We start from the raw sequence: 23868 nt of genomic DNA on the forward strand, positions 1-23868 counted from the left end.
AGAGAGAGAGAGAGAGAGAGAGAGAGAGAGAGAGAGAGAGAGAGAGAGAGAGAGAGCCTACACAGTGGTTCTATTTGTTAAATGTACAAAATATAGGTTATCTAAATGAAATCTTACTACTTCACATCTATTTGGGTAACATACATTTGGAAGCAAGAGTCAGAGAAGCACAAGAGTCATTCCTCAGAAGATATAACCACTTTATATACTTTGGGGTACATGATCTCTTAGTGGTTCATTGTACCCATTGTACTCACTATTTTTGCCAGAGAACCCCATGGACCCTTTTGCCTGTATCTTAGTTAGGTGTTCTGAATAAACATCATGACCAAGGCAACTCTTATGACACTATTAAATTGGGGCTGGCTTACAGGTTCAGAGGTTCAGTCCATTATAATCAAGGCAGGCAGGAGCATGGCAGCATCCAGGCAGGCAAGGTGTAGGAGGAGCTGAGAGTTCTACATCTTCATCTGAAGGCTGCTATCAGAATAATGACTTCCAGGCAGCTGGATAAGGGTCTTAAAACCCCAACTCACAGTGACACATCTACTCCAACAAAGCTATACCTACTCCAAAAGGGCTACACCTTCTACTAGTGCCATTCTTTGGATCACGCATATAGAAATCATCACAGCATGCATCCCCAGTGTGGGCACTATAACAACAGGTAACTGTGCCCAATTCTTTTCATTCTGCTCTCATGGCAAGCATTTTACTAACTGAGATCTCTTGCTAGCCCAGAATGTGACTTTTATTAAAATATATGTTATAATTTTAGTGACATATTGACATGGATCTGGAAATTGAGTATATATCTGTGAATTTCCTCAGCTTTGTAAAACATTTGTAGAATTGTACTAAGTTTATAGTAAAACAATAATAAGTCACATCCATGTTGATTGTCTAATTTTGGCCAGTTTTATAAGCCTACTTACATAGTCTCCAAGGAGTATAGTCACAGATGAGCAAAGAGGGATCCAGAATCAGAAATTCCACTGGTAAGCATCACTTCCAGTATCACCTTTATGAAATAGCAGTGTCATTTACTAGGAATTTTTCTTCTGGTATCACTAGCTTATAGAGGCTAAGTGCCAAGAGGTAATATGTAACAGCCATTCATTTTTAACTCAGTTCCTTCACTTTTATACATCAGGGAATCCAAGGATGTTAGAGATGAAATCACCAGTGTGAAGTGATATATATATATATATATATATATATATATATATATATATATATATATATATATATATGAACATTGTCGATGTCAAACTGCACTGTCGATGTCAAACTGCACAACTTTGCACTTGCAAAATTCTCAAAATCTTAATGAAAACACACAATCATCTTTTCATATGTAAAAGAAAAAATAAGCATGGTCTCTTGTATTCACTTTTCTTCCAGTTCCCTTTGGCACCAGTTTCTGGGTCTTCTCAGTAGGCTCTCTTCTTGCTTTAGGGGGAACATGTAGTTTCCTTTCTGGTTTCTTTTGAATTCCATTTTCACTTGTTTTACTTTGTTTGTTTGGTTGGTTAGTTGGTTGGTTTCTTGAATGCCCTTTGCCACCTTGCAACATCCCATTTTCGTTTTCAGTTTGCTGGGTCGTGTTGTCTCTCTTTTGAGTTCTTTCAGACAGACCTTAGATATGACCACAATATGGACACTTTTCTTATCTAACTTTTTTCTTCTCAACAGCTAAGTGGTCTTCTAAGTCATGTTTTATTGGGTTAGTTTAGCCCAGCTTTGCATTTGATGTGTTAAGTGGTTGTTAAATCAAATTTTCTTAACATTTTATGGAAGGCAGCCTAGAAACATACTACTTGGCATGCCACTGGGATAAAGACACATCATGACACAGAATTATTATGTTATTTAGCAATTTCTGTTATCTATCATCTCTTAATTTGTGTCTTGATCCAGGCATCTGGGTTTGTGTTCTGTGTTAGACACTACAAAGCTGTTGCTTAAATTATGTCAGTACATTAAAAACAAAGATAAATTTGAATGGATTCTGAAATCTGTACGCCCAGTGCTTATTGAATCCTTTTACTTAGGAACACTAAAGCAAACACTTAACTTTGAATCTTTTCACTATTCACACACATATGTATATATTGGGTACCAGGTAAAATTAAATATTAGATACAGGCAAAAGAAACATCTCCATTCTTATTTAAAATGTATTAGAGTTGATTTTTACCCGTAGGTTTAACTTCTCATTAATCCTTTTCACAATAAAAACTTTGCATTGGGGAAAAAAAACAAAAACAAAAACAAAAAAGACCCTGAATCAGCTTTTGGATGATCAGTCCATAAGAAGCATAAGCATATCCTCATCTTTCTAATCTGTGCATAGTATGATTTTTTTCTTCTCTGTTGAGAAAGAGATTACAGAAAATAAGTGAGCCTGGGCACACAGTCCTATAATTCTGGTTCAAGAGGCCAAGGCAAGAGAAAGTTGAATTCAGAGTCGGCCTGAACTGCAGAATGAGCTTAAAGCCAGCCTGAGTTAAACTATCTGTTCAGGATTAACTTGGCAGTAAAGTGAGACTCTGTCTCAATTTCTTCGTTAAAATATATTGGAAAAAGAGTGATAGAGAATATGGATGTAGCTTTGGGACAATTCTAGAATAGCATGTTTGGGTCACTAGATTCATTCTGTGGCCCATAACTTAAAGAACATCCGGTTGTTTTGTTTTGCTTTTAGTTTTAAACCTGCTTCTCAAATGAAGGTTGATTTGGCATCCCTCCTCTTCACAAGGCCTTTTTTAATAGATTTTCATTTTGGTTTCCCTTCCTTCTTTCTCCATATCCTTCACTGTCTAGTACATTTAATCATATATGCCTAACAGAACTCAATATACAGGCTCTGAGGAACCCATTTGCTTGTAGCTAGGACAGACAGACAGACACATACACACCAAAACAACAACAACAACAACAACAACAACAACAACAACAACAACAAAATACTAGAAATGGCATCACAACACTTTTGGTGATCCAGTTAAATATTAAGACATCATCAATTATGCTCTATGCTATGGTAATTTAACAGATTTGTGGGCTATAGACATAGTTAGGCTTATAAGTGCTTTTTCTTTCAAAGTGCCAGAGTCTATTCTTAGCACACACACTGGGTTAATTACAGTAATTCTAATTCCAGTGTGATTTGTGGGCATACCCAAATGTCCACAAACAGAGGCACCCACAAACATAAAATAATAAAATAAATCTTTTAGAAATATTTTGTAAGGATCACATCATATTCTTTACTTTCTTGATATAAACAGCCCACAACACAGACTGAATGAATTCTTTTGTTTCACATCTTCTGCTACAATCTACAAACATAAAAATCCCTCAGCATGTTGAAGGCTAGCTCGATTGGTAGAGTACTTCTTTACTGTACTAGTCAGGGTTCTCTAGAGTCATAGAATTTATGGATAGTCTCTATATAGCAAGGGAATTTGTTGATGACTTACAATCTGTAGTCCAACTCCCCAACAATGACCAGCAGCAACTGTGAATGGAAGTCCAAGGATCTATCAGTTGCTCAGTACTACAAGGCAAGTAGTCGAAGAAGAGAGAGAGTAAATGTTCCCTTTTCCAATGTCCTTATGTAAGTCTCTAGCAGTAGGTGTAGCTCAGATTGAAGGTGTGTGCCACCACACCTTTAATCCCAGATGACCTTGAACTCAAAGATCTCCCTGTCTTAATCTTCTGGAATTCATAGCCACTATGCCTCAAGATCTCTACCCCAAGATCCAAGTCAGAAACTTGTATCTCCCAGCCTCCAGATTAGGATCACTGGTGAGCCTTCCAATTCTGGTTTGTAGTTCATTCCAGATATAGTCAAGTTGACAACCAGGAATAGCCACTACATTTACCATACATCAAAGCCTCGGATTGATCTGCATCCCCAAACAAACCAGGGCTAATGGCAGATGTATTTATGTAATCTGGAGGTGAGGTAGAGATGGGAGGATCATCAGTTCAAGGTCATCCTCCAATACATAGAAAATGTCATCACCCAAGTGAGATACTGGCTAATTTATTAAATAGACATGTTATAGATGACTACGAGTAATATTTATTTATTTATTTATTTACATCTAAAATGCTGCCTCCCCTCCCAGCCCACCCCCCCAGTGTTTCTTATCCCACCCTCTTTCCTCTTAGAGGGGGTGCTTCCCCTGGGTGTCTCTCTACCCTGGCACATCAAAAGTGTTTCTCCAAGCTCATTAGTATATTGAATTAATTAGTTATATTAATAAATAAATACTCCTGGTCTTTAACGATAAGGATAAATTTATATAGAAAAGACATAGTTTTGAAGTAACTGATATTTTTTCCACCTTATAAAATTCATTTAAATATAGAAGTGGAGCTACCATGTGCTTTCAATTATCACCTTCTTGGATACCCACACATACACACGTACTACATAAACTATACACATGCTACACACATCATAAAATACTATGAATTTATACCATAGATGCCATACATACACACAGACTACACATAACACACAAATATGTGAACCATATAGTATGAAGTAAATATTATACACATGTTTCACACATACTACACCTACTATACAGCACACACAAATACACAACATGCACACACACTACACAAACATACAATTTATACAGATAGTCATTTCTCTCTAACAAAGGTAATATTATTTGCATGTACCTGCATCTTTCTTTATTTATCAAATAACCTCTACTAAAATTATCACTCTTAGTAAAATTTCAAGGCTTTAGAAGTTATGAAAATGTTGATGATTTACGTTAAATATTCCATATAGATACTGCTTTTTAAAAATATCTTTGATCTGGAGTTGAATCCCTAGGCAAAAATTATCCCATTAATGTGGAGGCTTGACTCTTTTTATAATATCTCTCTGTATTTCATTTATTTAAAAACGGCAAGTTTGATGAACATTAAAAACCATCAACAAACTGTTTTAGAATCATACTGACCAGTTGTCTCTGTATAGTCTATTGAGGGAAAACAGTTGGGTTCTGTATGCGAAAGAAGAAAAAATGGAACTCATTTGCTTGACCTCTCTTTTGCTGCTGAGATCATAAAATATGGACCTATGACAGCCAGAGGAGTTTAGAGAATATGAGAGGCTCATAACAAGCCTCTGAAACATTGGGGATTAAAAGATGAATAGGTTTAGACAAGCAGATTGGAGAACAAAACTGTGGCATGTGAGGGGAGGAGATTTCATCTGGCTATTCAGAAATCAATTAGATTTTCATCTGGCTCTTCTTTAAAAATAAAAGCTAAAATACATTTTATAAACTGTTACTGCAAACTTCCCCTATGGGACTCTCAAGAAGACTCTTTACATTATAGGATGGTGTGTGTGTGTGTGTGTGTGTGTGTGTGTGTGTGTGTGTATATGTGTATGTGTGTGTGTGAGAGAGAGAGAGTTTGAATGTCTATTTACATACATATATATGTAGATTTTTTCCAAATTTTAATACAATGGAAGAGAGATAAAGTATTCACTCATAAATGTTCATGAACATTCTAGCTTGTCTGTCTTTATTTAAATACCAGTAAAGATAGCAAGTACACTGTGCCATGCAGGAGGTGACTTGCATCATTCAGTTTGCCAAGGCCCATTTCAGTCTCATCCTTGAGACAGCATTGCAACTTAACTAGATCTGTCTTTAAGTTTGATTCACTTTTTAGTGTATGGATGTTCCCATGAGAAGATAAACTGTGTGGTAATTAATAATTAATTGATTAATTAATTAGTTGAATTTGAAATTTAAGCCTGGCCAGAGGTGCTTCATAATCATTCTGTTCCACTGTTATTAGTGCCATTTAAAGTTATTGACATAAGACTGGGTAAAGAAAACCTTTATTTCTATTTATGCATGTGTGACTTACTATTTACTTTTCAGTCAGTCAGGAATGCAGACATTTTGCATTACAAAGTGATGGATTCTTGAAAGGAAGGTTATTAATTGGCAATGTGTTTAGCATAGATATTATATCATACCTTAACTATAATGATCGGGTAAAAAGCATTGAAATGCAATATCAATATTTGATGTAAAATCGGTAATGGGGGGGAATATATTACTCTGAGCCTAAATTGTGAAGAGTAAAAATTTGTACAGAGTTTTCTGCCTCTCATCTAACTCATTTCATTCCAATCTATTTTACATTTTCCAGATATCAGTAAAATTAGACAGTCAATTAAAATTTCATGGTCTACAGTATTATCTTCAGACAGGACCAGAAGCAATACTCTAGTTAATAATCTCACTATAAAAATAGCAATATTGCTCTAGTTTCAGCAATAAGAAATTATAATTGCTCAATGTCCTAATTTCTTTTATTTTAAAAAATTTAGCTATTGCTAATCTTCTGTGTTCTTACATTTGGATAGGCTATCTCACACACAAGAAAAATCTCATTTTCACCTCAGGATAAAGACTGTATGTAATGGTCTGTTTTCTCTATGTAAGTGATTAGATATTTCTTACATGTTAATAAATTGTACTTATAAAACAGGTTAATGTTATACAATATTTATACAGTTTATCATATGCATAGATACCATATTCAGTTTAAGGAAAGAAAAGAAAAAAAGACTGCCCAGCACTGAGAATTTGATGTCCATGTTTTAGATAAAAGATCCCTAATTCTTTATTTGATGTGCTACTGTAGCTCTCTGCTATGTTCTCTGCAATAACCAATGGGGAAGAAGACAAAGCGTTGAGAATCAGGTTGATGGACATTACAGCTTTTATTTGCTTTATTTGCTCACAGGATTCCTCGTGACAGAAGGTAGAAATATTGTATGCTGTCACCTGATAATATCTGACTTTAGCATTAGCCTCATAATGTCTCTATGTTGCATAGTTTCGACAAGACACAGTGAAAACTCCCCAGTATCATTTGGCTGACGAGCATGCTTTGCTGTACTTAGTTCCTATCTTAGGCACCAATTAGGAAATGAAGTGATTACTCTGATATAGAAAATACTAACTGTTCCCCCTTTCTGTCAGTAAGATGGCCTTGTTATATCTATACATGTGAAAGTCATTAAAGCCACAAGGTTATACATTTCAAATATAAACGTCATAATGTACAATTGATTAAAATAAGAGAGCACTTAGACTACTTAGACTTAATAAATGGTATTGAATGTTTCTACTTAATTAAGTAAAGAGATGAGTGTCCCGATTAAATAGATGCCTGGGAATAAAGATATAAGGGGAAGAGTGTTTTCCTCAAAGGCAGAGACAGAAATCAAGTGCAAAAACTTATTGACACCAAAGCAAAAGACTGTTGAGGAACAGATAATTATAGATGAGTTTAGAAAGAAAGTACACTGCTGGATTCAAATAGACAAAGTTTTTAAGTGAGCTCCAGCCATAACCAAAAGATGTCTGTATACAGTAGTTTTAAGTATTGCACAAATCAGAAGCCCAAATAGTAAGGAGAGTACCGAACTGCATAAGAATGGGAAGAAGAGCCGGCATGTAAAGAATCCAATATTTATATCAACTCTATTTTGAATGGCCAAACACAAATATCATGGTGTTAGAGAGGAGAGGAAGGAGTGTAAATCACGGCTGGAAGCATCATCTTGGCATTACCCCCAGGTCCACTCCTGTCACCACTTGCTGTAGCTGTCCAGAAGCCATGGATGAACTGGATACCTGAAAGCGAGGTTGGAAATGAAAAAGGACAGTGGGGCAAGAGAAGGATGAAGCCAAGGCAATGGTTTCTCTTTCTCGGATCAAGGCTCAAAGTTGAATATTTAGCACTGTATTTCTATAGGGAGAGCCCCCAGACCCCATCCTATGTTTCAGCTGGTTCAGGTTGCTTTGTTTCAGCTGTATTCTGTTGCAAAGCAAGTGCAGCAGGCAGTCTGCTCCTGTAGGAAATTGTAGGCGCAGAAAGGCAGAGGACTCTACCTACCTGGGGCAGAAGACCAACTGTGGGCAAACACTTAAGGTCTATTTAGCCTGCTCAAAGCTGGGGAAGGGCACAGCTTGCCATAGGATCTTCTTTCTTATTGTTTGAAAAGCATTCACATGCACACACTCACACCCCCAAACACACACACTCACACACACACACAAACACACATGCACACTCACAAGTGCACATATTTTCAAGTATTAGGTACATACCGCATTTTTCACTAAATAAGTGGATTGTGAAAATCTGCAATCATAGAGACTGAGAGTGGAAGAGGGATGACCTAAACCTGGAGTGAAGAGGAAGGAGGGGAAAGGTCAGAGGTCACTCAGTAAACATAGCATTGTCATTTGACAGGTAGGTTCTGTTGTTTTCTAACACGATGAAGGTGAAAAAAACAAAACAAAACAGTAATGTATTATGTATCTCAAAATAATTAGAAGAAATAAACTTGAATTTATTTATCGTAAAATAATGATAAAATTTTATGGTGGTAGCTATGCTAATTGCTATGAATGTATTAACACTCAATGCATTTGTGAATATAACTTCCACATCTTTCCTTACAAATCTGTTTAAACATTATGTGTCGATCAAAAATATGGACTTACAAGCTTCAGATATACCGTATTGATACCTATGTTAAAAATGAATTGGGAATTGAACTTGTTCTTTTTTTCTGTTGTATTTTTCAAGAAGTTAAGGAAGTGTTTGCATACTTAGAGATGAAAGGGACTGAACTCTCCTAAAAACCCACTGAAATAGAGACAGAGACAGTTAAATTGTTTAAAGTATTAATGTCATTCAATCTGCATGACTGAGACACAGGTAATATTAATGTCCTTCTACTACACTAGAAAGATTTGGACATGTGGGGTATTAACCAGCTCTGGTCATTTAAATATTATGTTTAGGTGCTTAAATTAGGTCATAGTCCATTTGACCCCCAAAGTGCATTATTTTTACCACATTGATAACAATATTGACACAAAAGAAAAATAATCCTTAGCTCAGTATGGCTATGATAGTAAACTGCAGTGATAGAAAATTGATGTTCAAAATTCTTTCCTAACATAGGGATGCCATATTAAGGCTGATGTTAAAATCTGTGGAACTCTGGGGCCACGGAGCTAGATCAGTCAGGAAAAGTGTTTGCTGTATGAGTCTAAGGACTTTGTTAGAGTTCTGTACCCAGACCCCATGTGAAACACTGGGAAACAGCATGAGTTCCTGTAATCCCATCAATAGTGGGGAGGAGGGAAGGAGATCTTGGAACACACAGGGAAGCCAGCAGAGTTGACACAGCAAATTGCAGTTTCAGTGAGAGATCTTGACTCCAACACCTAGGTGGGACTCTCCTGAGAAACTGCATCTGAGTTGTGAGCAGGGCTGGTTTAGAAAAGCTAAGAAATTTAAAAAATTACACACATAAGGACATACAACATTTTCTGTCACATTTTAGGGGACAGCTGGAGTATCTGAAAATCAGATTAAGAAAAATCTCATTCTATGCACGTAAAATTATGCCTACATGCAAATATGAATCCAGTTAATGCTGCTGTTAGTAATTGTATCTTTTGTAAACTGTTTTAGAGTCTGAAACTGAATGAATGCTTTGGTAAAAATAAGTGTTCCTTGTTCTAAAGAAAAAAATGTGATGAGGATTTTGGCTATATATAATTTACTGGTCACTTTTACATATTCTACTTAATTCTTGGAGGTGTTATGCTGACTCATTTATACTTAATAGCTCATAATTTCTTCCACTTTTCACCAGTAATTGCTAATATCATGGAAAATAGTATGCCCAGTATTTAACAGTCTTTGTTTCTTGAATCAGTATTGAAACAACAAACAAGCTGCTTCAAACATAGGTCCCTAGAAAACATTGGATTAATAATCTAAGAAGAAAAATAAGTGTCAACATTATTCCACTCTTGGTGGCCTATTTAAATTTATTTTGAGTTTATTGAAAACCTTCCCACAATTCTATGGTGTTGAAATTTTTCCACACTAACTTACCTAACCAGTAGTGTATCATTAGGTCTGAAATGGTAAAATATATAGTCATTCACATTATTATGTTTTTAATTTTCTTCTTTATAATTGCACTTGAGTGTTGACTATTCATTCAGATTTCCATTTTAATACCAGAATGTTCTTCCTGATTTTTGACAGGTAGTCAAATTTATAGGTATCATGTCTGCACTTTGTTCTTTATATTCTAAGGAAGCTTAAGTTCAGTGTAAGTAGATAACTTTAAAACACTTCACTCATATGTCACACATAACCCTACTGATAATATATCTGTGCAAATAGCCCAAAACAAGGAGAGTAAAATATCAATCTTCGTGTTTCTCTATAAATGGTGCCAAAATCATGAAGTAAATATTTCATGAGTTCATAGTGTGCCTTTGCCTAATCTATAAATATCAGATATTCACTGTAACTTAGTTGTTAGATGTATTTTAATTTTTATTCTTGTTGTATTTGAGGAGTGATTATTTCTTCCTAGAATTAGAGAATGCAAAGAATTGCTTATTATCATGACTTCTCATTAACTCAACTAAAGGCCTGCACATTGTATAATAGAATAACTCTGTAATTATATCAATGATGTGGTATTATAATTCTTAAGGTTCATCAGGATTTATTGACTGGGATTCTTCATAAGTCAGAAATATAATACACATCTGCTCTGGGAGAATACTGTACTGTCATAAATTACATGGCCTAGAATACTCTGAATACTTCTGTATTTACTGACAGAAATTTGGAATTCTTTCTCAGTAGTTAGGCCAGCATCAGGCTGTGGTTTCATATAAGTTCTAGTTGGCTGATATTCAATGTGGTTCGAATTGGGTAATTAATTATATTAGCTCCATTTTGTGTTATACACATATTAGAAACAATGGTCTGTTTGCACTTCTCCAAATATCTTTTAATAGTTATGACATGCATGAAAATAGGATCACCCAACATCGTTTGTCATTAACTGTAGTCACTAATATTAATTTGTTACCCCTTTCTTTAGTAGAATTCTGAATATCAAATAGTACTTTTTACACAGTGTTTTTGAAATGTTACTAAGGAAAGCTGCATGCTCGAGTAATGGAAACATACATTGGAAAATTTTTTATTTGTCCCCATTTTTGTCTCTTTAATTAAAATATTTTGTTTTGTTTTTCGAGTACACAGGTTTCCCTGTGTAGCCCTGGCTGTCCTGTAACTCACTCTGTAGACCAGGCTGGCCTTGAACTCAGAAATCTGCCTGCCTCTGCCTCCCAAGTGCTGGGATTAAAGGTGTGTGCCACCACACACAGCTAATTAAAATATTTTGTGATGTGTTAAGAAAGAACATGCTTGGGTTTTCTCTATTTACTTAAAATTATGATGTTTACCACTCTGTAAAAGACTAAAGTTTACTAGCTGTCCCTCTTTTGTGTACAGTATGGTATAAGAATAATTAATTCCAAGTGATACATGAATAATTCATGCTTATACTTCCTTCTGCTACTTTTTGTAATGATGTACATAACAAGTAAAGCTCTTGCACAGAGAACCATATAGATGATCCCTCCAACTATCTAGCAGGGGTAAATATTTCCGTTGTTCACATCTTGTTCAGGTATTAGAGGGGCTATATAAGACTTGGTTTATGAAAATACTAGTTAAGATGCTAAGTTTAGCCTCCATTTTCCCAAATCCAAGTTCAATTTTCGAAAGACAGTTGATTATCCCAAATGTATAACAAATACTTACATTCCTTATTCGTCCATCAATCTAGTGTTTGAGCATCAAAGACTCCGTCATTTAATTTTTAAGCTACATAGAAATAAACAGTAATCATTCAAGTGATTAGAATAATCTATGTCAACAAAAATCTTATGCCTTTTATGCCAATGTTTAGATGTAAGATGGATTCTAACTAAATGTATTATAATGAAAAATGAATATTATCATATATTCACGATTTAATCATTATTTGTAAATATTTATGATTTGTTCATACCAATTAGCCATTCATTGTATATTTTCTTTCTAGAGTTTTCTTCCTGGAGGATGGCAGCCTTAAGATATGCAATGTTACCAGATCAGATGCTGGGTCTTACACCTGTGTAGCTACAAATCAATTTGGCAATGGGAAAAGCAGTGGCAGTCTCGTCGTGAGAGGTAATCTCTTGCTCTCCGGAGGCATTTTTGGATATTACAATCACCTAGGCATAGCTTGACTTTGAGTAGCACATTGTATGTGTGGAATATCTAATTCAACATGCATTTAAGAGTTCTGCTACCATAATTCATGAATTGGTGTCCTGTTTAGGAACGCAATGCTATGGTAAATGTGAAAAACGTTGGCAGCTAAACAAGGTCAATGAGTGACTTTGCAGAGTTCAAACCTGTTGTGCAATAATAAAAATACCCCCACGTGCCTTAGTGTATAGAGCCAGGCACACTTTAGTAAAGTTTTCAGGTAGCTAGCTCCTTTCCTGGTTACATGCCTCTCTGGTGCCTTTGTTTTATATGAATACTTTCCCTGTGTATTAGTTACTTTTCTATTGAGATGGTAAAACACCAGGCCTGCAGAAACTTGATGAAAGAAGGGAGTATTTTCTTGTTTTTAAGGAGATAGCAGTCCATTCCTGTCATAGCATGGAGCATGACAACAGACAGGCAGGCATAGTGGAGGTCAGCAGCTGAAACGTCACATCATTGAGAAACAAGCCTTTTGTAACCCCAAAACCCCTACCAAGTGACAAACCTCCTCCAACATGGACATACCTTCTAGTCCTTTCTAAAGAGTTTTGCCATCTAAGGACCAAGTTTTAAACATATAAACCTATGGGGGCCACTCTCATTCAAGCCACAATACTGCATGTGTGAGTCAAACCAATTTATAACCTATTTGTTTTGTTTAAACAACACTTGGTATATAACTAAAGAAAGACAGAGTTTTGTGAGCTCATATTAATGAGCAGATGTTTTAAGACAAAAAAAGAATAAAATTACATTGTACAAAGGAACCATCCTATATTCCTGTCTTAGCAAATAGATAAGCTTATATAATTTGGGAAGATAAAACTACATGTTTCACTGTTAAGTCTTTTAAGCTACTATCAACTCAAATGTACCTGCATTTATCACCAAGGGACATAATTAGTATCAGTATTGTCTATTCTCTACTTTTGCTATGTTGTTATATTTAATATCAGCTCAAAAAATAATGTTTATGAGAAGATATGTCACTACTATCATTTCTGCCTCTTGGATGGTAAAAATGACTGTCCGACTAAAGCTCTGAATGCAGATAATTAAGCCCAAATGATTCGATTCTACAGTTTTGTTTTCCCATATTTTCTGTTTAAAAAAATAAATATATTCAAGAAAAAGCAGTTAATAACTAACTAACTTCAACTATCATTTAAAATAACTCACAGGAAATAAAAACTTTATCCCTGGAAGGGTATTTCTGTCAACTTGTCTCAAGTGTGCAACATAATGTCAACAATTGTCTGAGATACTCTGGGAAAATGTAACTGATAAGAATTGATGTGTCAAAAATCCCACCAGTGTGGAATATTTGCAAAAACAAAAAGACATTACCTTTAGATTGTATTGTCATCAGTTTCTAAGACAGAGATGGACTTGATGTATCAAGACATATGTTGTGGTTTCATTGAATAACATGATACTCTGCAGCAAAAATTTTCAATATTTATATACAGAAAAGTGTTTTATATTTAAGAAGTATTTTATATTAGAGGAAAAAAACCATGTCATGGAAGAGAAGTATTTGCATTTCATTGCATCATTTCCAATTAAGATAATGTAGAATATATATGATAATTGAATGACAGGAGGTGATAATATATAGTAGAGGATGCACTGGCATTGTATTCAAATGTTAGTGCTTTAGCGAAACCCATTGGTATACAAATAGAAAGTAGAAAAGGCATATGAAGTAGTAGTGAAGTGTTCTATCAAGATCCATTTATGTGGAATATTGAGGAATTCAATTTGTCTACACTCCAAAATACCATAACTTGCCTGATAATTTTGCTGGTAAAACCTTCCATCCCTTCATTGCACTGTCTAAGGAAAGAAAAAGCTATTTGGGTAGATTGAACTGAATGAAAGGCTTCTTCAAAGGCCTTTGAAACCTTTAGTACTATGGTAATCACTGCACAGTAATAATCAATGAAATAAAGACGAAAGGTGACTCTATTAGAAATGCCTGGAATGTGCTCTGTTTTGGTTATCATAGTGATATATTTGAGTCAAATAATTTTGCTTCTGTATTCTGCAGGATTGATTCTAGTTCTTGTAATGGGAATAAGTTCATCTGTATTTAAGGGCATTTCTGACACCCCACCATGGTCCATAAATACTTTATTTCCAAAAGAAAGACATGATTAAATAAGAGTATTTTGAGTGTTTTGTTTATTTACAGAAAACAATAGACTTGCCTCTGGCCTATTATTTCTATTTGTTAATTTTTAAAAAGTTTTTGAGTATTTCATAAATAAATATACCCTATTTATATTATTTGCACCCCTCCAACTCTTTCTGTGTCCCCAAATCTCACTAGAATTCATGAGTTCTCCTTTAATTATCTATCTATCTATCTATCTATCTATCTATCTATCTATCTATCTATCTATATATATATATATATAAAACCAACAGAATCTAATTAATGTGGATCATATGTTCATGTGTTTAGGTCTGACCAATTGTACCTGAATAAACTATTGGGGAGCATACTCTGAAGAATACTGACCAATTCTCCCTTTCTAGTAGCGTTGTCTACATGTAGCTCTTCACCAGGGATGGGACTCTGTGAGATTTTGTCCCTACATGCTGATGTGTTGACTCCTGTGGTCAACATGCAAGTCTTGTTTAGGCAAACACATTGTTGATGTTTTATGCATGCAGTGTCCCTCTGAAGTCTAGATGACATTATCTCCCAACAAGAGTACTGGTTCTATCGCTGATACCTTTGATCCAAGTGGTTCACTTTGACCTTAGTGGGCCGCAGCTCCTTGGTCATCTACTTATAGATTATCTAATTACTGACACATTATGTTGATAGTTTGGGCACTGCTTATTAAATACAGTAAAATATATAAGGCAGGAGGAATTTCTGTATTAATCTCAGATGAACTCCAAGTTATAGAACACTAACAGGAGCTGCCTGTGTCCAGGGTGGAGAGATTGAGCAGGAGTTTAATCTCCTGCAACTCAGCCCACAGGGATGCTTTCTGCCCTAGCTTATTTTCTCTAAAAATGTGACAATTTTGAAAATTTCAGAATCCAAGCTTCTTAAAATAATTTTCAGCAATTATTGTCTTTAAAAAATGATTACATTAAAATACTTTCACTTTTCCAATCTTTGGGTTTATATTTACTGATTTCCAATAGATATAAACTGCATAAGAGGTAAATAGAAATCTATAGAAAACTGAAGCTTTTTGTGAAAGAATTCCGCTGTGCTAGTGTTTATGACAGCACTGGAGAGTGCCTGACTTGAAGAAAACATGTCCATGCTAATGTGGCTCCTGTCAGTATGTATGGTTGTCAAGGTATTCATATTTATTTGTACATAGTTATAGAAATAAAACTTGTTAGATTTCATTTAGTCTTCAGAAAATACACACTTCTTACTTTAATGGATTTTAAGGTCTTTTCTTTCTTTACCATTGACAAATATACTTTACAAAATGAATTACAAATAGTTAATTATACCCATTCATACCTAAATAAAATAACACATACCTACAAAACGAATGTACAGTGCATTTACAAGAACTTTTAAAAATTGTTATTGGCCTAAAGCTGTCTAACTATCATATGATCCTGTCTTAATTAGAACATTTTGTCTCATTTCCTTACATTCAAGACTGAGGAAGGTAGCATTGATTAAAATTTTTTTTAAAAAAACTATTATTTTATAATCTATGAATCTGTAGCCTTAATATTGGAAAATAGTAAATGTTGAAGTAACCATTTTCTTGCCTATTAAGAAAAGAGCCATTTGGTTGCTGAGATGGCTTAACATGTGCTAGTATATGTGTTTTTTGAAACATAAAGCCCATCTAATGGTTATTGCAAAGTCAAAGATAGGTTAGTTTCTGGAACCTAAATTAGCCCATGCTAGTGACCATAAGGGTAACAGAGGGGTGGGTAACAAATTAGAAGTTTCAATAAAGCTGATAAAACAATCATATCCCTTTAAATTTACTTATCAGCTCAGTCATGCAGGAAATGTTGCTGTTAGATAACATGTAAAAAGATAATAGTTACAAGAGCAAGATATTTTCCAGCTTAGTTTTAGCCGATACGGCTTATCTGTGTTAAGAGGATTCTGAAGTTATCTGCACTGTGTGCCTGAAAATTTCTGTTTCACTAATGCAGCAGGATGAGGCAATTTTCCATTCAGACACTGTGAATGCAATTAGCAGCTGCCTTGCCAGATCCTTGAAGATGCCCAGTGTGATCTGAGGACATGTTCCATAGGCACAAAGGGGAATTCAAAAGGAAAAAATAGTTTTAACTGCTTTTATTTTTGAGGACTTGGATTAAAAAAAAAATCACATTCTATACATACACAAAGGGGTATATGAATATCACATAAAGGAGTGAATTATTTGATTTGGCATTTAGAAAATTATTAAAAAGCAGAGTAACAGCAGGCTATAAAAATGATCTTGTTTGCAGGCAACATTTGTTTTTGTTTCCCCACTGGAGAAGTTTTGGATGTTCAATTATAGGCCTCATTGCTTCAGCATTATTTTCAACTGAAATGTCGGAACTTGGAAAAGCATATCTAATGTGCAAATTAAGTTTATTGCCACTCATTTAGTTGTTTATTCTTTGTGATAGAAGTCTTTATTATACCCGCATACAGAGTGCCCTGTGCTTTTTCTCATGCAGAAGGAGAGCACTCCCTAACCTTGGTCAGCATTACTGAGAGGAATACATACCAAAGACTGGTAGAAAATCAATCGGAGGCTTTGCAGATTTAAACAGCCGTGTAGAGGCTTTGGGGTTGTTCGCACAACTTTATCAAAAAGCCCAACTTTATCATAAAGCACCGCTTGTCTAAACAAATCAAATGTCCAATCTCAGAGAAATGGCTAAGTACAAGTTGAGAGAACATCAGGAAAATTTTTGTGAAAATGACAATCTCACTCACATCTTTCATCTTCTAGTCTATATTACTCCTTCAGAGAGGGATTCTAATGCAGATATTTTAGAATTATAAAATATTGGTGCATAAATTATTCATCAGCTTTATTGAAGCTTCTAATTGTTGATGAAATATGTGTTAAATTTTAACACTGGTCAGGATAATTATTTTATTTTCCCTGAAATGCCACGATTAATATTGGAGTGGATACTTGGTCCTCAAATACTTGATGCTTATAAATTTTCAAGTACATTTGTAGAAATGAAAATAAAAAAAACCATACAGTATTTCCTAGCTTCTATAGAACTATATAGTGTCAGATGAAAAATAGTCCAAGTGATATTTTTTTTTATAAGAAATATAAATCTGATTACACAAGTACAGTAATAGCCAATTAAACGTAAGGGCTTTGAAACTGAATAGCTGGCGTATCTGATTTGTAGTCTAGAATCTGCAGTGCAGTCTGATAGAATAAATGGCAGTCCCTGTTTTGATTATTAGTTTACATGTAGGTCTATATTTAATTGGACATTCTTACTTTCCAGAAGAACAGTTTATATAAATTTTCATAAGTCCTAATCTTGCATGAATATATATTCATGTGTGTGCATGTGTATATATATATATATATATATATATATATATATATATATATATATATATTCATATAATTGGGGAATATCTGGATGTCTCTTACCTAATTGCATTTTTGTTTATTTATTTATTTTTTTCTCCTGGAATTATTTACTATTTACTCTGTGATATTTGAATATTACCACAGAAGATAAATATCTAATGGCGACTTCAGGTAAACTTGTATATATGAACCATGATGACCACAATTACTTTGTGTTTTGAAATTAAGTAATATCCAACCTGTGGTAGAATATAATCAAAGCACTACATGTAAATTTTAGTGGTTTTGTTTTGTTTTAAGGCAGGACTTCTCTGTATAGCTAGCCCTGGCTGTCCTGTAGCTCACTATGTAGACCAGGCTGGCCTTGAATTTATGGAGATTTCCCTTGCCTCTGCCTCCTGAATTCTGGGATTAAAGGCCACCACCCAGCAAACCTGTGGGAACTATTCTTACACAAACCACCATACTAACATGCAGTTTATAAAGCTGGGATTAAGAATATTGGTCACAGGAGTTAAAGAAGTTTTATTGGAAAGAAATTGTTACATAGACCCACCTTCATTAATAAGTAGCCTGGCCTCTTCCTAGTTGGCTTTAACAGCTAACTTTCTGTGAACAGCTAACTTTCATGTTTCATATGAACCTTGATGACCACAAATACTTTGTGTTTTGAAATTAAGTAATATCCAACCTGTGGTAGAATATAATCAAAGTAAATCAAATTTACTACATGTAAATTTTTAGTGTGTATGGCCATATCTTAGTAGATAATCTTAGCAGATAATCTTAGCATGCCTCGAAATATGCTAACATTCCAGTTTTATGGTTTGTATGCATGAGCAGTAAGAGCATATTTAATAATGGTTATCCTACTAATTTCTGTTTTCATTCTGCTATAAGCATTGTCAGGGAGCAAAAGCTTTGAGTTTTCTGTGTTTTCATGCCCTTGTTTGTTTGCTTAGTGTTCTGTGGACATGACACTAACTCAGCTCCACATTTCTCTTAGTTTCTCCCTTCCATGTCAATCTGTGTGTTCCTATACACAGTACAGTGTGGATGACAAGTGTCACCCTGCAGGACTCTTGTGCTCTGAGGTTACTCATCCTAACTAACGCCTGTTGTGACTGCTGGCCAGCACACCTGCATTTACCCCAGCATCTTCTTCCTGGTATCCACCATTGCACAGAAGGTTTTTATGTCTGTGGCGTTCTTAGATTACACATATAAATTAGTCCATACAATACCTTATCTCTTTCTGAAAGTAATTCTTACAGCATATTATGGCTTATTTCACATGTCATCCTGGAAGATCTGTGCTGTCAGAAAGGAAAATGCCTCTGATCAACTGGCTGAATAATATTCCAATATTCCAATGACACCCTGTTGTGATAGCCTATATTTTCTTTATCCTTTCAATGGAAAAATAGATGTACACTGTGCTTTTATATATTAACTATTGAGAACTATGCTGCAATGAACATGGACTTTAATAAAACAAAGTAATGCTGGATAACATGAAAGCACTCATGTAACATTTTAAATGCAAACTCCATATTGTTTTTTTTCCTCTCTCTCTCTAATGATTGTACCTAATTAACAATATCAGGAAGAGAGTATGTGTTATTTTTGCTTCACAGCCTTAACAACACTTATCTTTGTTTTTTTTGTTAATAGCTCTTCCAAAAGGTGTGAGTCTTTGATTTGCATTTCCTGGATGATAAAGAGTGTTAAGTATCTTCATAGATATATCTTGGTCATTTATGTCTTTTCTTTGGGAAAAAAATGTATATTTATTTACAACCCGGATTGCTGTTATAATAATAAAACACTTGTCCTGAGCAGAAAAACAGTTCTAATAAAACATGGAGATAAGAAAATTAAGAGAAATAAAAAACATTATTAGATTAGAAATCAGAAATATTCACAAAGTTAGGAAGGGGATCGTATTTCTAAAGAAAATTTCAATGTTTCCGGTCTTAACAAGTTATCTTGTAAGAAAAAAAAAATCATAGAATTCTATCACCTATTTGAAGTGTTATCTATACACTATCATACTTTATATTGGTATCTTAGCAACACTTCCTGTCTTATTATAGTTCTATGAAGGCAGAGACCCATGTAGACTGATTATGTGTCTTATATGTTGTGGATCTTGGGGTGGAGTGATAACTTCAAGCAGTCACCTTGGGAACATTATCACTCACAAATGAAGATTTCAACCATGCCATTTGTATAAAAGGAAATAAAATATAAAATATTAGGTTCATCATGGCTAATGATACCATGTACGCTTTTTAAGCTTCCAAAATGTTCTGAGACATTTTGAAATGTTAATAACATTCTGGACTATTGATATAATGGACTAATTCATTTTCTTTAAGAAAACATATTTTATGTTTCTGACAGGATTTTGTATAATTAATTTCCCTGTCTAATAGCAAGTTTATAGCTGAAAATCAATTATGGAAACATCATTGGTAATTATGACAGTGTATACATGAGTAAAATTATCAAAAGTGTCCTCTGAAATTTTCCCTTATATCTCTGAGAGTCAAGATGGATATGTAAACTACTTTGGTGTGATGACTTTGCCTTGCCAATATATACAAAAAAATGTTATACAACCCTTTCTCTTTTTCATGTGGGATAAACTTTATAAAGTAGTTATGTTTATTACTTTAGAAGCTATGTGAAAACAATGTCTATTAGGTAGAACAACTTTCATGACTGTCTTTTATTAAAGAAAATATTTTCTGACTTTCCTCTAATAAAGAAAACATGTAAAACTGCACATAGAACTATACAGTATGGTACAAAGAGTCTTAGGTACATATCACCCAAAGTGGACATTTGTTTCATGTGTATCTTATCGGCAACCTCAACTCTTATCATAATTATCAGGAGGCAGATTCCATATATTGTATTTCATCTGTTAAGCAATTCTAGAGGTGTCTTTTTTTTTTTTTTTTTTTTCTGGAGACAGGGTTTCTCTGTAAGCCCTGGCTGACTTGGAACTCACTTTGTATACCAGGCTGGCCTCGAACTCAGAAATCTGCCTGCCTCTGCCTGCCAAGTGCTGGGATTAAAGTCGTGTGCCACCATGCCTGGCTCTAGGAATAATTTTTAATATAAAGCTAAAATAATGTTACATTTTTAAAAATTAGCAGCTGTTTCTGTAATATTGAGGGTTTTAGTTTTCTGGATTTGTTTCATAAATATTAATATATTTATATATGTGCATTACTCACAAAAAAGTATACGCATGTGTATCTTTACAATCTCTACTTCACAAAATATATTTAGTATAAAAGTGGAAAATATTCTTTTTCTGTTAAGTATAAGGATTCTTAAATTACTGTGTGTCTGTAACTGAGGAATTCTGAAGTTTCAATACACTCAACTATTCTATGGAGTTCTGAGAATTTGTCCAACTCACAGTATTAAATCCTTGTAATGTTGGGCCACCATGTGTAATTTTCCCTACCAATACTATTTTATTTACAGCAAACTTTTTATCTGGATCCAGAGTATTGGATACTTTCTGATGCTACATTTAATACAGTGTTATTTTTTCTTAAAATAGAAATGTCATTTTTAAATCTTATGATTTTTTTCTCCCAACTCAGCATTTGCGATAACTATACAAATCCACTGGAGAAGCTTATGAAAAGTCCATATTCTAGGATCTCGCTTGAAATTTACTAAATCAGTATTTCATGTGGGAATTAAGAAATTTATATTTTGAGGACATTTGACAGTAAATTGTTGTGCTTTTGTAATTTTAGAATCACTGCCATACACATCCTAAGAACATAAATGGTACATGCAAAAGGAATAAAATAATGTAAAATTGATTACTTCATCCTTTTTGTTTCAATCTAAAGATGTTTAATGAATCTAAAAGTTTCACAAGTAATAATCTACCACAGTCCACTTCCCCTCATTTAATTCCAGACTCTAAGGCTCTCGCTTATTAATAAATTGCAAGTAGACTTTTAGCATTAATTAAGCCTAAGTAACATAAATTGTCTATTAGAATATATCCACACTTAGTAAAGGACTAGAATATGTGAAAATACGTGCAGTCCATTAGCTATGATAGAAGTGATTTGAAGAAGTCACTCAGAAGCTTGACTTTATTAAAACATTCAAGAATATGCAAATAATGAAATTAATGGATTAAAACCAAGTCTTATTTTTCCCTGCAAGTACTCTGAAAGACTGTATATTTGTGTAACTCAAGTACTGCTCCTATTCTCTGAAAGTGTAATCTTGTCATTCTAATGTGTATATACTGAGTTTCCTTTTGGTGCTTTGCAGGACTGCAGAGTAATTTCTGTAAGAGAATAACCAAGGCTTCATTGCTGTTTCAAAGTGACATACATACCATTATGTTGGTTCTCACACAATTTTGTGGAGGGGAACATGAATCACAAGCATTGCTTTGTTTACAGAGGAGGATACTCACAGGGGATGCTATGCTTGGGTAACAACGCATCAAGTTTTCACTTTTCTTTGGAAATGTGTCTGCCTATACAGTTATTCCTCCCTCTGTACATGGTAGTTGCTATTCTCCCTGCTGTGACAGAATACCAGACTTAATCAACTTAGTGAAGACAGTAGGTTTTGTGCCCACAGTTTGAGAGGATACAGTCCGTTTGTGGCAACAGAAGTATAAGGTAGCTGATCACCTGTATCATTAGTCAGAAATTGGGGAAAAACACAAATACTGGTGTTTGCCTGACTTCCTTATTTTCCCCATTTGATCTAGTCTTGGACCTTAACCTGAGTAGCACCAATTTTCAGGATACATTGTTTTGCCTTCATATAAATTGTTTAGAAATACTTTCAAATACAGGGCAGGGGTGTGATTCCCAAATGATTCCAAATCCACCCAAGTTGACAATATGCAGGATAACATAATAAACACCGCCTTTCATACTCAAGAAAACGTGTTCCACCAGACCATAGTTTTACTTCATACTTCCAATATTTCTCACATTTTCAAGAAAAATACACACTTCTTTTAAAAATTTTAATAAATTAAAATTGCATGTATTTATAGAGCACAGTGTGAGATTTTGATGTTTTTATTGTTATGTTGTTAAATTAAGCTAATTAACATACTAGTCATATAATATGCTTATTGCTTTTTAAAATGAAATTATGCTAATTCTAGTGAGCAAACTTGAGTATGTGATTTACTAGTATTAACTAGTCATCTTGCTGTTTAATAAATGCTTAGGCATCATGGTCCTACCTAGATAAAGTTTTGCTCCCTTTGATATGTTTTTCCTCTTTCCCCATCTTTCCTACACCATCCTCCTCCTATAACTCTATTATCTTCTATATCTTACTCATATGTAAGAGTATACTTCCTTGCATGGTATATAGGGTTTGCTCCTTAGACACTTTATCCAGTCTCACACCGTCTCTTGCTGAAATATGCCCACATTCCACTGTTGTCTTGAATGTCTTTATCTGCCTATCACTGTCCTTGTTATCTAAGGAATGTCTAGTGGTGGGATGGAACATGCACAGATATATGCACATGGTGATGCTGCTAAGCAGGAGCTCAGGCCTGCATACTTACTGAGCAGCAAGCATGTGAGAAGGTGGCCTATTTTGCAGGTATTCATGTTCATGCCTTATGACTGTCAGCAGAGCCTGGTTTCCAAATGAGCAAGTAGGGAAATTAATATCCAAATCCATGTGCCCCCAGAGCTCGTTTCTCTAGCTGCATATGTAGCAGAAGATGGCCTATTTGGCCATCATTGGGAAGAGAGGCCCCTTGGTCTTGCAAACTTTATATACCCCAGTACAGGGGAATGCCAGGGCCAAGAAGTGGGAGTGGGCAGGTAGGGGAGCAGGGGCGAGAGGAGGGTATAGGGAACTTTGGGGATAGCATTTGAAATATAAATAAATAAAATATCTAATAATAATAAAAAAATCCAAATCCATGTGGCTGTGTGTGGTAATGGAGGCAGAGGCAGAAAACAACCATGAACAGCAGCAAAGGTCAGATGATGCTAGGAGTCAATGCCTGCCTACAGGGTGAGAGCAGACCAACTTG

The 23868-nt window shown here is 34.7% G+C and overlaps 1 protein-coding gene across 2 annotated transcripts in view; it reads left to right on the forward strand.

Moving 5' to 3' along the window:
- LOC110315735 (contactin-6) overlaps nucleotides 1–23868 on the forward strand; it is a 334773-nt gene that overhangs the window by 272061 nt on the left and 38844 nt on the right. For both annotated transcript variants that reach the window (XM_021189718.2, XM_029534884.1), the window contains one exon: nucleotides 12014–12141. In XM_021189718.2, coding sequence (XP_021045377.1) covers nucleotides 12014–12141 — 128 coding nt within the window. The remainder of the gene's footprint in view (nucleotides 1–12013; nucleotides 12142–23868) is intronic.

The sequence above is a fragment of the Mus pahari genome, chromosome 2 (assembly GCF_900095145.1).
Source record: "Mus pahari chromosome 2, PAHARI_EIJ_v1.1, whole genome shotgun sequence".
Lineage (NCBI taxonomy): Eukaryota > Metazoa > Chordata > Mammalia > Rodentia > Muridae > Mus > Mus pahari.